At 39.6% G+C, this 16,071-nt stretch overlaps 1 protein-coding gene across 5 annotated transcripts in view; it reads left to right on the plus strand.

The window, feature by feature from the left end:
- Nucleotides 1–363: 363 nt before the first annotated feature.
- The window catches only part of TTK (TTK protein kinase), a 48,082-nt gene continuing 32,374 nt past the window's right edge, over nt 364–16,071 (plus strand). For 2 of the 5 annotated variants that reach the window (XM_072855345.1, XM_072855344.1), the window contains exons 1-5: nt 364–577; nt 4,148–4,324; nt 9,397–9,541; nt 9,825–10,050; nt 14,577–14,683. In XM_072855345.1, coding sequence (XP_072711446.1) covers nt 9,397–9,541; nt 9,825–10,050; nt 14,577–14,683 — 478 coding nt within the window. In that variant the 5' untranslated portion in view covers nt 364–577; nt 4,148–4,324. Of the gene's footprint in view, nt 578–742; nt 915–1,154; nt 1,213–4,147; nt 4,325–9,396; nt 9,542–9,824; nt 10,051–14,576; nt 14,684–16,071 lie in introns of those variants that run through there. The other 3 variants (XM_072855348.1, XM_072855346.1, XM_072855347.1) reach the window with 3 other exon arrangements.

The following is a 16,071-nucleotide window of genomic DNA, read 5'->3' on the forward strand; positions in this document are numbered from 1 at the left end:
GAGAGGCATGCGGCGCGCCAGCCCGCCGGGAAAAACCCGCCACCGCCGCTGAGGGAAGGCCTTCCCGCGCTCCCGTCACTCCAGCCGGACAGCGAGGGGCTGATATCTCGCTGAAGAGCAGCGCGGCGGCACTCTCCCCTCAGCTCTAGGAGGAAGGAACTACCCAGCCACACCACAGTCCCCCCACCGCCACCAACGGCTGGGCGGCTAACGGCCCCACCACCCGCCCGCCCTCCCTCCACAGCGCGCCTGCGCACAACTCCCCCTCCCACTTCGGAACAGCAGGGCGTGGCACGAGTATTGGCGCCCCCACTACGCGCTGGGCGGGGCGGGAAGGAGCCATGGCTGTTATGGGTAGCGCTGCCGCCGCGACTCTCCTCCAATAGGGAGGCGGGCTCGGCTGTTTTTTTCTTCCCCTGGCCAATCAGCGCTCGCTTCCTCCACTGCCCCGTGAGCCGTTCTGGCCAATGGGAAGGAGACTCTTTGGGCGTCAGTGATATTCAAACCGAGAGCGGCGCGGGCGCCTTTGCCTGGCTGGGGCCTCCTCCCGGCCCTGAAGCAGAAGCGGGCGGCGAGGGTGAGTGCGGCTGGGCCGGGCCGCGGGGCCGGGCGGGGGATAGCGGGGTGCGCGTCTAGCGGTGAAGCTGCTGAGCGGTGGTGGCGGCGGAGCTCTCCCGCCCCGGACTGCGTGTGGCGGCGGTGCCCGTGGGGCTCGCCTCCCGCCGGCCCCGCCCTCCCCTCCCCGCCGCGGCCGGGAGGCCAGCGCTGTCCCGCGCCCCGGCCCGCGCCTGCGGGGTGGGAAACGGTAGTGCGTGGGGCGGGCTGCTCGGCTCCCCCGGCCCTGCGGGGTGGGCTGCAGCGGGGCGCTCGGTGAGGAGCGGGCCTGCGGCTCCGCTGGGCTGCCGCCCCTGCGGGTGAGGAAACCTGGCGTGTCTCTCTCCTCATCTCCCTCACCACCTTTTCTCACTGCCCTCCTCTTTCGTGGTCTTGTTTTTTAACCTGAATTTGATAAGAGATTTCGAGAGTAGTGTTGTAGGTTTTTTTCTTTTCTTATTTAAGTTTGGTATATTATGAAATTAAAGCAAAAAGAAATTCTCGATAATACAGCTTGCTGCAGACTTGGCAACATGTAATAAGATGTAATTGGGTGAGGATATATCAATCCAGCGTGAGGATATATCAATCCAGCGTGAGGATATATCAATCCAGCGTGTAAGTTATCTTCAATTAGGCTGAGGAGTAGCACTTTCTAGAAGTAGACACAAAGCAGACCTGTGCTTGATAACTAATTTACTCAAATTGCTTTGGAAACAGGAAGGTGTATGTGGGCAAGGAGAGGGAAAAGGAAAGATCTGGGAATGTGTATCCATTCAGCTCTGGCTAGCACAGGTGATAAAGCAATAGCTATTCCTGAAATGACACCCTAAATTAAAACTGCTCTCAGTTACATCCCTTGTTACTGCTTGGCTATATCCTTAAGCCTTCAGAACTTAAAATTGTGTCTCAGTGGTTTTGTGTGCTGCTCTGTTCTCTGCTGCTTCTTGGTAACTTTTAGCCCCTGCTTTGTTTATGCTACAGTAGCTCACCTGCTTCTTTGCTGTTGAGCTTTTTTTCTGATTAGCTCTATTTTGTCTTTGAGTCTTTTTTGTAGCTGGCACGAGAATTTCTGTTTTTCCTATTTATATTCATAGTTAATGTTGCTAACTGTTTAAAATTATGATTTTTTTTTTTAATGTTGGACATTTTTGTTTACCATTAAGAAAATCCTGATTTAGGCTTTAGGACTTGTAAACAAAACCAAACAAAGATTATGCACATGTATAGTTTTTTTTAAAGCCTGGGTAGAGGCTTCAAAAACACCATGTTTCTCTGTATTTTGGGAAATAGTGTCTGGGTAAAGGAGAGACTTCTACTAGTGGCTGCACTATGGAACAGGTTAGAAGTGAGTTAACAAGTCTGTCTAGTTGGATAGCTAATTAATAATCTTTTAACCCAGTCTTGTAATCAGGGTGTCATATAGGACATGAAGGGAGCTGACGTTGGAGAGTATTTGGAGGGCTTTGCCACTTGTCTGAATTCAGGCTTTGGTGACTGCTTGTGGAACAATTTATCTTGATGCTTTCTAGTAACAGGTTTTTTTAACATCTGTCTGGAGCAAGCAGAAGTCGCAGGATTTCTTTCGTGTTCCTACCGCTGCAATTTGCTCTTTAGAATTTAACTTAAAAGCTTGTATCGTTTAGCAAGCAGATCTGCTTTTTGCTTTCCCAAGGGTTTTATTTACTTGGGACATGGTTTAGTGGTGGACGTGGCAGTGTAACTTTTATGGTTGGACTAGATGATCTTAAAGGTCTTTTCCAATCTAAATGATTCTATGAAAGCTGGTATCTGTTCCTTCAAAGGAGTAGCAAAGACTAGCTTCTGTAATATCTACAGAAAGATAATTGATAACTGGATGAATGGCAGATTATGCCATGTGTTTCTGAAGATGGTTGTGTGGTGTTATCACATGTTTCTGTTCTTACTTGCCTTGAACCAAGGTGGCAAGATCTCAAAGGCAGGAACTTTTAAACACTTAAATGTCTGTGTAATAGATCCCAATGTTCAGGAAGGTCTTTGGTAGTATTGTGTGTTTTGGCAATGTTGATGTAACTGGACTTGGAGATAATTCTGTTTCCTGTAACTGACAGCATTTGCTGTACTACCAGCAAGCATGTGCATCTTTGCTTAAATGCTGAGCACTATTAAATAATGAACTGAATACATCAGCAGAATAATGCAAATACTGTGGAAGATGAAGGCTACAGTTAGTTTTCTGCTCTTGTTTGTATGTGATCTTTCTGCATAGGAAAGGAAGGCACCAGAAAACATACGAATGGGTAAATTTCCTGATTTAGAGGTGGTATTTTTACCTCTTCTACACAGAGTAGAGGACTTTTAACTCTAAGTTCTTCAACATGTAGTCTTTTGACACTAGTAGACATTTTAATCAGACCATAGGAACAGAGCTAAACAAGTATTTAACATAACAGTTGTAGCCACAGTGGTCTGGGAGTATAAGGAAAATATAGGTAACAGGATAACATAAATATATTTTACTAGGCTGATCATTTCACTTGGAGGAAAAAAAGCCAGGCAAGCTCTTGGGCACTTGCTTAAATTTTTTGCTGCCCTCTAGACCTCCTTAGACAAACAGATGCAATATTTCAGTAGATACCAGGGGTAGGAAGAGTGTTCCTTTTTGTTCAATAATTAAAAAGTATTTTCATACTTTCTCAAAGTTTGCATTTGAGGAAAAACTGCATCTGGCTCCATTCAGAAACTGAACAAATAGTGTAACACAGCAAATCCAGTATTTCAAGACTGGATGCTATTATTTCTCTTTAGTATCAATAAATATTGTTGGGTGTATTACATGTGAAATCCAGTGGATAACCGGTACTGCCACTTCATCCATTTACCACATATACTGCTCTTTTAGGCTCTGTCCCTTGGCTCTTTTAGTGGGTCTGTATGAGAGGTTGAAGTTAGTTTACTATGCTTTTTTAAAAGGCTGTTCTGTATCTTCCTGATCTCTGCATACATTTTATCCCTGTTCTTTGCTTCCCTGCCTCTAACCTCCTCTCCTGTATGGCTTTTCTATATCTCAAATGTACTTCCATGTAGCCATTGTAGTTAAAAGCTCAGTTCCTATTGAGCGCATATACAACAGCATGTTGCTATTTTAGGTCTTTGCTGTCTTGTCAGATTTTGAATGCACTTCACACAGAAATAAATGGGAAATGCTTTCTTTAAAAGTAGATCATGCAGCAGATTAAGCCAAAATGAGACTCTGAATACTTGCTTATGGTTGAACTTTGGCATGAGTAGAAAGATTGGTTGCAAATTGTGACAATACACAGGTGATTATGCCCTTAGTGTATTTTTTAATCTGTAAAGGTCATAACAAGCTGACACATTTGGAAGTGCTTGCCCTTAGTCCAGAAGCAATCTTTGAGCTTTTTTGTACTGTTTTATTACTAACTAGGAATAGTTTTATTGATTTAATGAAAACTATATTTCTGGGATGTCACGAAGATGAGGCAAGCTTACAGGGTATACTGGTACTTATTTACTTTTCAATGTCTAACCATTCCATTTTGATACACAGGAACTCTTTCAGGATGGAGAGCTACATTTCTCGCCTCTGCTGGATTCTTGGGATCATCTGAGATAGTCTGATCCTCATCTACGTTATCTTTTTGACAAGGCATATCCTTTCTTCAGGAGAGGCTTTCTCCATATAGTACAAGTTGAACCTTGAACAGTTAAGCAGTACACCAGAAATGTAAGTTTGACATGTATTGATGAGAGTTAAGATCAAATCTATGCAGAAAATTATTGGGTTTTTTGGTCTGCTACATTTGGCAAGCTCTCACTGTAAAAAGAATAATGAACCTTTTACATTGGTGAGGAAAATAGAAATACTGTGTTAACAATTCCCAGATGGATTTTTTTTTAGGAATTACAGTTGTAATGAGAGATTGCGGTATTACTGAACCTGAGGTAAATTTCTTTTATCTTCTTGGTACTTCAGGTTTTGGAGTAGCTGACTTCATCTATGCTTTCAGGGAATGGGTACAGTTCAAGGACAGATCTTTAAGGATATTCTCACCTGTAAAGAGGAGATTTGGAGTATTGAGTTCCTGTAGCCCCCTCTACTGTATTTATCAAAGGCAAAACTGCAATATGTACCAAAATCTTCTTTATGAAGAGATGAATCTCACTGGGTCTTCCAGCAACTTTTCATTGACTTTTTATACCTCAGTGCAAAAGGAACAAAGACCAACAATTCAATGTAAAAATAAACTTAGTCTTTCTTTGAACCTATTTAATCTGTCCAGAGTGCGTTACCTTCCCTGTTTCTGGGCCCAACTTCACAATAATTGGGAAGTCAAATCCCCTGGATATGCACTTAATTCACCAGTTTTGAATATCAAAATTCTCCTCTTCCTTAGATACGTGGAACATTGATTAACATGGGAAAAGCTGTGATTAGTGTGTTTCATGAAAATGTTGTAGGCAAAAAAGAAGAAATCATCAATTTTTCTTCAATTTGTTTTAGCACACTTGCTCTGCTCAGATTGTCTAGGTTCTTATCTCTCAGCTATATCCATGTATTGTATTTCAGTTGATAATAAACTGATATAGCATTGAGGATTTGGCATAAGTTCCTTAAAAAAAGGGTCTTTAAACCTCTAAATCCACATCCTTTTAGAAATTTAAATAGGTGTCACTTGTCTTTGGCAATACCCCTTTGAACAAAGGAGCATGTGAATTCTTTTCTGGTTACCCACTGTGAAAACTAATTGCTGTAACCTGTGGCAAGGAGCTTAGATTAACATTGTGTGCTAAACTTTTAGACAAAATAAAGGAAGGATGGTGTCCTGGCTTCGGCTGGGATAGAGTTAATTTTCTTCCTAGTAGCTGGTATAGTGCTGTGTTTTGGATTTTAGTATGAGAATAATATTGATAACATGCTGATGTTTTGGCTCTTGCTAAGTGGTGGTTACAGTAGTCAAGGACTTTTTCAGCTTCCCCTGCTCTGCCAGGTGCAGAAGAAGCTGGGAGGGCACACAGCCAGGATAGTTGATCCAAACTGACCAAAGGGCTATTCCATACCATATGATATCATGCTCAGTATATAAAGCTGGGGAAGAAGAAGGAAGGGGGGACATTTGGAGTGATGGTGTTTGTCTTCCCAAGTAACCATTACACGTGATGGAGCCCTGCTTTCCTGGAGATGGCTGAACACCTGCCTGCCCATGGGAAGGAGTGAATGAATTCCTTGTTTTGCTTTGCTTGTGTGTGCAGCTTTTGCTTTACCTGTTAAACTCCCTTGATCTCAACCCACGAGTTTTCTCACTTTTAGTTGTCGGATTCTCTCCCCCATCCTACTGGGGGGGAGTGAGCGAGCGGCTGTGTGGTGCTTAGTTGCTGGCTGGGGCTAAACCATGACAGATGCTAACAGGATCATAGCTCGTGTTGGCTTTATGGATATATACATGCAGAATACTTCTGGTTTTAGGTCTTTCCCCTTTTTGTGAGTTGCCTATAGCAACTCCTGTGGAGGAACATGGGCTGTGAAGAGGAAGAGAAGACTAATTTTGTGGGAGATAAAGCCCTGTGAGGATCTCTCTTTTTGTGAGGCTTTTTGTTCTGGAGCTGTTAGAATTTGAGCCCCTGCCTTTTGTTGTAGTCTGAACTTTGGCTATTTGCTGTATATTGGGCATGTACCACTTGTTAAAGCAGTAGGGGAATCTCCTGGAGGAAGGGGATCATCAGGATGGGATAAGCTTGTGCTAAACAGAGAGGATATAGAAGTTTTTTTGCTTTTGGTGTACAGTTTTGGCCACATAATGTAGGAAGTAACTACATCTCTGTAATAGATTGCTGGATATGCATATACAATAAGGAATATGGAAACTTGTGTTTATGGTTATTAAATATTAATTGATTACTGTGATGGGAAGGGGATGTGAGCTGGGAAGGTGGCTGAAATGTGAAAGTATCAAGAGGAAAAAAAATGCCATTTTTCTTATAAGCACTTGCCTGTGCTGCATCTGTTGAAATTGCTGAGTGTGTTTGTGTGTTCACTAGCTCTGCTGGAAAAAAACTTCAAGTTTTCTGTGTATCCCCAACAGACATTTTACTGTAGCAGTGTTTCAGCATGTATTGATTGGTGGACCTCTTAAGTCTTCTAATGAAGTGTTGGACGGTTATAATTTCAGTATAGTTTAATGTGCTGCATCTTTGCTAGTCTCTGATCTGAAAGTTAGACCCTTATAGTAAACAGATCTTGAGTACCAAGACTGAGGTGAGACTTAAGGGCGAGGGGCATAACATTTCTTACATTTATTTAGACGTGTTCTCAACTGCAAACCTAGATTTAAATTACCAGCTTAATAAATGATTGCAAACACTTATATATAGCATTTAATAGCTAAGCTACTGTTATGAAGGATTCAAAAGAATCTTTTAAGTTTTTCAAAATACCAAGTTCAGTGACATTCACTTTTACCTTAACTTTGTTTTTACATTTTTCCCTACATTCTTTCTTTCTTCTCTTTCAATGCACTCTAACAAACCTGTGTGCACTCTGCCCTGATTTGTACTTAGGTAGGAACTTGTAAGCTCTTACCTAGTTAGCTTGTTCTTTAGAAAGAATCTTACTTGTGCTGGACTTTCCTTTTCACCCATAATACCTTTTCATACTTCTATGTGTCTATTAAACTTGCAAGATCATGACTATCTCTCCTTGTGGTGAGAAGATCCCTGGGTCCTCTTACTGTCACAAACTGTGCAAAATAGTGCTGTAGATGTGTAGTGTATCTTTTAAGGTATAAGTTTGTTTTCTTACAGATATAATTTATTTCTCTTGAACTCCTTTCAGGCAGAGATGCATAGTTCATCCCTGTACCATCACAGCCTTAATTCTGCGAAGGCTTACCCGGAATTATTCATTGTTTTGTTCAGTTTATATGTAAAAGCAGTGGTAATTTTCACATATTTTCCTGTCTTCACTGCTAACCATGAGAGCAGAGGTTTGGAGTTATTTATCTATAACTTTGCCCACTTCTATCCAATTTTGTTCATGCTTCTCCAACACAATGTTAGTTGCAATGAAGCTTTATAATTTAGCTTTCAGATTGAATTATAGTGAATGATTTTGCAAGGTGTTAGTCAAATGTAGGCATACAGAGACAGGTTTATATAGCATACCTCTGAGTAAGGAAAACTGTGTGTCTTTTGTTAGTAAGCTGCCACCTGTGTCAGTGATGCTGTCACATTCTTTGAAAAAGTAATATGGCTTGTTCTTTGGAAATATGTGCAAGAGTTTGCCCTTCCTGACCAGAGAGACTATAGAAAGGTTGAACATGCATAGTTTTGTCTTAATGTTCCTAATATTTACTTTTGTAAGTCTCAAATTACTCCAGTTATGTGGAGATCATGCTTAGTAGCTGACAAAGTACACAAATTTTTTTTAGGGTTCTCCCAGCCTGCACATAGGCTGTGGAACTCTGTCCAGATATGTCTTTGGTGTTTCATGTGTGAACTTTCTGCATCTTCTAATTAATGTCTCCTGGCTAGCCCTCCACTTCACCATCAGTTTTTAGTTTCAGGGTTGGATTGTATTCCTTATAAAGCAGACATTGTACCCAGGAATTAATACAAAAGTTGAATATTATTTATTACAAGCAATGTAGTATAGTAATTTGTTACATATCCCTTACTGGTTCATCTGTATTCAGTGGTTTGTGTAATCTCTTAGAATGAATCCTTTTGGATAGATATCTAGGCAGTAAAATTTTGCAACAGCAAACTAGGACAAGGAATTATTTCAAAGTGTTTGATTTAGAATCTCAGTGGTATAAATAAGTGTACCACATTTCAATTAAGTGCTGCTTTAGAGAAAGATAATGTTAAAACTGAGGCATAACAAGAATAAACTGATATTTTTTCAGAGCACATCTCACTGTCCAACTATACATGTATTATGTTAAATAAATATCATGCCCATTACAGAGAGGAAGTAATGCTAAAGACAGGTTGTAAGTATCTCTTATGTCTTGAAACTTATTATTTCTACTGTAAGTTATACCTGTGATGGAAAATATTAATATTGTTAAAACTTCAAGTTTATAGCATCAAGTTTTCTTTCCATGTGAAAAATGTTTAAGGGAGGTATAGGTGTGGGGTGACACATCTAAGGTAGTCTAAGTCATCCTTACAGGTGTCATCAAATGACAAATGAAAGTCTCTCCTTCCTGCCTTTCCTTTCTCTTGTCCATATGGTGACACAGTTGAGAGAGCAGAAAAAACATCAAGCAAAAAGATAAAAGCTCTCCCCCTTTTTATGTAGTTTTCTGTTGGCATTTGTCCCTGAGCCATGTCACCATGAAGTCTGACAAATGCTTGTTCCATTGCTGTTTACTCAAGAGAAGTGGCAGGAGTGTACAGCTAGGAGGAAGACTGCCTCTTAGCCATCCTAATCTATGGATTCAGGATGTGATTTAATACAATGGACTCAGATATTCAGGCAACATATCCCACCCCCCATTTTATTCAAACACTGGATATACCTTATTGGAGAGGGCTACTGTGAAGCATGGACTAGTATTTGGGCAGATCAGTTAAGCACTGATTCCTTTTGCTCATCTGCGTTGCCTTCTGCTAAGAAGTTTACTTGTGTAACTACATTGACAAAGGCTTAATAGAGTATTTATGTTACATAATGTGGTTGAGTCTCAATTAATCTGCAAGATATACATGAGAGGCTTTCCCATGGTAATTCCAATTAAGGTGAGCTACAACAGGGTTCTTGAGTAACTTCACTGGTTTTTAACCTTGTGTCTGCAGATGGAGGAGGACGACCTAAGTGAAAGAGGATTGCCAAAAATTGCTTCAATCATGAATAGAGTTAGAGACTTGAAGAACAAATACAGAAATGAAGACAATATCACAGATGAACTTAACTGTACTAAAATCTCAGCTGATACAACAGGTATGTGTTCTCGTTACTCTTGTCACTTATGCAACTGATCTTAATGGCTCTTTCACTCTTAGTCTAGGTTAACTGCAAGGATTTAAGGTTTAGCATTTCTTCAGTATTAATGACCACAAAATACATTCCATCCCTCCTTGTTTCTTTAGTTAACTGTTTTGCTTCAATCTTGTGAGAAGAAAAAAAATCTCACTAGTCTTCTTACATGAAAGCTTATAAAGTGTTTTCTTCTGTTCATGTTTGCTGCAGTTTTAATCAATCTCCTTTGTTGTTTTTCTGTCAGATAACTCTGGAACTGTTAATCAAATAATGATGACAACAAATAACCCAGAAGACTGGCTGTGTTTTTTGCTTAGGCTAGAGAAAAAGGGTATTCCTCAGATGGATGTTGGCCTACTGAATAGACTCATTGGTCGTTACAGTCAAGCGGTGACTGCATTACCTGCAGAAAAGCATAGTCAAGATGAGAGCTATGCTCGCATCCTTGTGAGATTTGCTGAGTTGAAAGCGTAAGTATAAATTTTCAGTATAAGAACTCATTCAGAATTCTGAATTTGAATGATGATAAAAAGTTTGTTTTCATTAGTAGTTTCTGCAACAAATTATTTTGAGTAGGAATGTTTTCATAGCAACTCCTTAACTCTGAGCAGCTTTGGCTAGGCAGCTTATCTGTTGTCTCCATAGTACTTGCATTTTTTTGTATATGCTAATAAACATGATTGTTCAGAGCTATTTGATTTAGAGATGTTAACACACTTTTTTCTGGGTTCTGTGTGTAAGGTATGTGGGGAAATAGCACGAGATGCTTTTTTTCTTCAGCTTTATACTTCAGCTCAAAAGAAGCTGCATGGGTGAAATAGGATGTAACTTTGGGTAACTGTAATCTGTGTATTATTAAACTGTATGTTGTAAGTTAGGATTAATTTCCTTGTGGACTTCCATAACTGATTTGGCTGTGAGGTAGACAGTTTGCTATTATCTAATCCATCTAGTCAAACCATAGTGGTCTATCCTTGTCTAGTCTGCTTTCTCCCTTGCTAGGAAAGACGCATCCCAGCTACATTAAATAGCTGTTTAGGGTAGGAAGAATGTCTCAGAACATCATTCTATACTTTCATACTTATGAAATTAGTTTTGACTGTGGCCATTTATTGCTTTATTCTGTCCAAAATTGAACAGTGTGGTTGTTCAGATGTTTTCAGACATAATTTGGGACAGGGTTATAATTTGATTTTTTTGTAAGGAGTTTTTTGTCACTTGAAATACTGTGACACAAATATTTGCAAGAGCTGCATTTGAACATTGCAGCAATCCTTAAGGATTAGAGTTGAGCAGATGATCTTCCAGTGAATATAGCTAGTCTTTTCCTGTTTCTTGTATGTCCTCCCATTGGCTTTTTGGCAGGTGGCTTGATCTTGCAGTATGGCGTGGTCTACTTCTTTGTCTGTACTGTCATTTGCATGGATCTTGCTGCATCAGTGTTTACTAAAAGCATACAATGGAAGTAATCTGTTGAATCTACTGTTGAGAAACAAGCAGGAGTGAATAATGACCTGCTGTGAATCCTTAGTATCTTGAAGAGGTAAGGTGTTTTTGTGTAAGTGGAGTAAAGCATATCTTCCAGAAAGACCTCCTGTCGTTAAAGATACTGAGAGAGAGCATTATTGTTCAAAGGTTAGTTGCTTTTCCTCAGAACAGAAATTGTGTGACATAGGCTTCCAGCTAATACTTTCTGGAACTTCTTTTCCAGAATGGTGATTGGATGCTATTATCAAGTCACATCTGTTATTACATATAGTAGGAGTTTAAGTTCAGAAAGATTATTTTCTACCTCCCTAATAACTTTAAAATTCTTGGAGCTCTTTCCACTTCATCTTAAAACATGGTTTTAAAGGTGGATACTTCTTAAATGGATACTAGAACTGTATTCAGTATTCTGTGTATCGTATTGCAGAAAGCAAAACTGAAGGCACTGTCAGTAGCCTGTTAATGCTTAGAATGCATGAATATTATTAACAGTTTTAGTTGCGGTGTCCCACTGAAATGTCTGTAGTTGCTTCACTGCTATAGACTTTAGGGATCCTCTTGGGAGTGTAGTCTATCTTGTTTCACCTTTAAAATGCACTCTCTATAGCTATACTAAAATACCTTCTGCTTTGGTAACCAGCATTACTGTAGAATCTACCTAGCTCATTGGATAGTTCAGATCTGGTCTTTTTGTCTTCTGCTTTGTATTTTTAATTGGCAAATACCATCAGTCATATGTTTTTTGACTTGCTAATGAAAATTCTTTTTAAAAAAAGAACAACCCACTCCCAAACCCCTCTTAAGAAATGTACCCACCAAAATCTGACATAGCATCAATCCCAATGGAGTTTTGCTGTAAGTATCTCCCTAAATGGTCCCCCATCTGAAAATTACTTTTGGAGATTAGCCAGTTCTTAATAATTTATTATAAGCTAATGCTTTCTCATGCATTGTGGCGTATAACATAAAGTCAATTATTTACATGAAACTACATTTATGAACTACATGTGTAACCTCACCAGAACATAATATTGCTTTTGACTGATCAGATCTAAGAAAAAACAACAATGTTGCTTGTCTGTAGTTTTTGGAGATTAATGTTAAGTTAATCAGTGAGTGGTTATTTGGATCTTTTTTGTTTGGCATGTTGACTCATTGCTCAATTTTCTTGGTGTTGGAGATTTCCCTGATGTTTCAGACTCACCTTCTCTGTTCCTGGCTGTCAGTTTGTCTAGTACTATCTATTTTGTCTCTGCTCAGTTTTAGCTTTTGTTAAAGAAAATCCTCTCATCTCCTGACTTCCTAGAGTGCTTCTGATTTATTTTTTTTAGCTATTGCAAGTAAAGTAACACTGATACATAAGTGCTCTGATGATACTGCCTTTGGTGGGAGAAGAAAGGTGCTCTTCAGTAGAGTTCTGTTTGCTGTTCTCCCAAATGCTCGCTCTAACAGGAAAAGCAAGTCAGAGCATCACAAACTTCAGAAGCAGTGACAACGGCTTGAGACTTTAGTGTCTATTGGCATCAACACAGTTTTCTTCTGATCAAAGCTGGATTATTCCATTCTTGGCATTGGACCTGTCTTGTCTTGGTATCTTCTCTAGCAGGAGTCTGACTATGCCCAAACCTGTTGACCTATTATGGTAGAGGTTGTTTGAAGAGCCCTTGAATGTCCTCTGAAACAGGCAAAGGTGAACAGCCAGCTGCATCTGTGATCGGTTACCTGTATTGTACATTAAACATGCCAGGCCTGCTTTCATGTAATGCTTCTGGCTGTAGCACAGTGCCACCAAGTGTGTGGCACTTGATGCCTGTTGCTAACATTGGGTCTTGTTCTGCATATTGCTATCCAAGCCATTGCTGCTTTCTACAGGAGCTTAAATTTTAACATGCTTTTTGAAAGTGAATGTAATTTACATGTTACAGCTTAATTTGTGTTACTCTGACTTTGCCTGCAGATGGGTTATTTTGTGTCTGTCCTATTGCTTTGGATTATCAGAGCTGAGTTTATTAAACTTACTGAAGTCCAGTAACATCCCTAAACTATGATAGAGACTCTTATAATTCTTAATTCCACAGAAGTCTACTGGAAATCATGTTCTCTTTATCTTTCCATGTTGTATTTTTCTGTACTTATTTTTTTAAGCTGTTGTCACAAATTTTTCACCATCCCCACTTCTAAGTGCTACCTTTGCTTACCTGTTGAACCAGGGTGGAATTTTGGAAGAAATTCCTTTATTTCTTGATTGTAGATTTTGCTAATAAGTGTTAAAAGAACTCTTTTTAATAATATGAAAAAGCAGGAGCGAGTCCATTGAAATGTGATGTTACTTTATTTCATAGTGATATAGATTTAGGCCTTTTCTAGCTTAACAAGTATTTACTTAAGCTGTAGATCCTCTGGAATACTTAAACGGTGTACTGTGTGCAAGCATCTCAGTTGTCCTACTTAGTTTTACATTCAGCCATAGATTGCTAGGATTAAAATTTAGTAAAAGTAAAGAAACTATTAAATGTGAAGTATCTTGTCTGGATTTTGTGGCACAATCTCTACATGTTTGAAGTATACCGTGTTTGCCATTGCTGTTTCCAGTGTGTCTGCAGAAAACTGACTTAAATCCACCTTGTGCTACTAAATTTAACTGATAAGACTGTGTTGCCTAGGAGTATGGGGAAACAGAATGAATTCCTTACATCTTGTTAAGGAGTCGATGCTCCCACAGAACCCTTTATAGAGGTAGCTATTGGATAAATGCTCTTGTTGTGTCCTAGTTTTCTATAGGTATGGTATTATAGATGTGCCAACAGAAACAACTTCCTTCAGTGACCTACATCTCTGCTAAGGCAACCTGACAATTTGGGTGCAGTTGCAGAAGCTCTTCAATTTAGAAAAGCTCATAACTAGCAAAATTTTGGAGTTCAGTATTGCTTTAATGTAATGGATTAGAAACTTTGTGACCATATTGCTGCAGAATATAACTAATAGTGTATATAATATTTTTCTTGGCTTGACTAATACAATGCATTTTTTCCATACTTGGTGTTTCTAAAGCAATCTCCTCCCTGTCCCCCTGCCTTGCAACCTCCTTCGTATAGGAGTGGATGCATCTAGAAGAATGGAGATTTTTCTCTGGATAGTGTCAGCATGTAGCCTGGAAGGGCTACAGGTGGGTGTTCTGTACAGGTTAGTGGGTGTTCTGAGGGAAAATATCTACATATTTTGAGGAATAATATAAGCAGTGACAAAGAATGAGTTCTTAATCTTTCTCTTCAGGTTTGAGCACATTCTGGTTTTTGGAAAGGGTCAGCTTGATATCTTTCAATTACTAACTTTTAAAGACACTTTGCTTATTTGTACTTCACCAATGGCTCTAAGGAAGAGGAAAAAATTCAGCTATAGATGGACTGCTTTTCCAGAATTAACTAAAGCCATCACCCAGCACATGGAACTTCATCCTTGTTACTCAGGCTCTTCACCTTGTGTAACTATTGATATGCTGTCTTTACAGTCTTCAAGATCCAGAGGAGGCACGGGACCAATTTCATCTGGCCAGACTGAACTGCAAGAAATTTGCTTTTGTGCATGTGGCTTTTGCACAGTTTGAACTATCACAAGGTGTGTAGGAGAAACTCGTTTGGTGTTGCTGTTCTGTGTTGTTCTAGGTTTTGTTGTTCTTCTGCTTCTGCTCTGTTACATAATTTGCAAGGAAACTGATAGGTATTACATCAGAAAAAGAAAAATTTGGATTTTTCTTTTTTGTTTGAAATTTAACAAGAACATATGTGTCATTTTAATGAAAATATGTGCACAGTTCTTAATAGGATTTTTCCTCTTTAGAAATAACTTGCAAACCAGATGAAAATTGGCAGTGATTTCTGTTTGTTTTTTTAAGCTTAGATCTTAGTGAGAGGTATGAGTAAGGCTCTTGCTGCATTGAAAGATGATGGGTGGTAATTTCCCTTTAGATACTTTCAGCTTGCTTGTGGAAGAAATTCTGGCTTCTTCCAAAAAGCAACTGTAGATTCTCTGTGTGGTGTGTGTTTTTTCTTAATTAAACCGAAATACACTGTAAATTTGCAATTTGGTAAAATTTAAATTTTCCCCTCTGTCACTCAGGTTCTTAAGTAGCTCACAACTGGATTTTAATTGATTCTTCTGTCTCCTGTTCCATTGTTGAACATTCACTTTGGGACAGTGGAGATGGTTGATATCTTCTGTTGCTTCATAAATGGCATGTACTGACTTTTGACAGTATCATAGCTGCCATGTTCCAGTCAGTTGGGGGGGGGAGGGGGGAGGTTGTCAGTATTCAAAATAGAATGGTAATCTTTGTCATATGGTGCCATACAGCAGTGTTTTAAGCAAGCCATTCTGATATGAGAGTGATACTGTCTTAAAAATTCTGGTTCCCTTCTTTAGGGATGGCTGAACTGTCTGTCCCTGGTAGGGATAGTTGCACTGAGAGCAAACTTTCTAAATTAATTTATCCTGTTTCTTGGTGTACTGGATCTGGCTTGGGTAGGGTTAATTTTCTTAGCAGCTCATATGATGCTGTGTTTTGATCTGTGACTACAACAGTGTTGATAACACACTGATGTTTTAGCTGTTGCTGAACAGTGCTTTGCACAGTGTCAAGGGTTTCTGTTTCTTGCGTGGCTTCTCCCCTGCCCAAAGGCTGGGAGTGGGCAAGAGGTTGGTAGGGGATGTAGCTGGGACAGCTGACCTGAATTGACCAAAGGGATATTCCATGCTATAAAGCATCATGCTCAGCAATAAAAAACTGGAGGATAGTCTTTCCACAGTAGCAGTTGCTTAGAGACTGGCTGGGCATCGGTCTGCTGGTAGGAGGTGATGAATTATTGCCTTCGCATCACTTGTGGGTTTTTTCTTTTTCCTTCACTTATTAAACTCTTTATGAGTTTTTTCTTGCTTTTGCTCTTCAAGTTCTCTAGACTATTCTAGACTAAGTTATGCTCTAATATATTTAGAACAATAGGTCCTCC

This window comes from Ciconia boyciana, chromosome 3 (genome assembly GCF_034638445.1).
Source record: "Ciconia boyciana chromosome 3, ASM3463844v1, whole genome shotgun sequence".
In the NCBI taxonomy this organism is placed as follows: Eukaryota; Metazoa; Chordata; class Aves; order Ciconiiformes; family Ciconiidae; genus Ciconia; species Ciconia boyciana.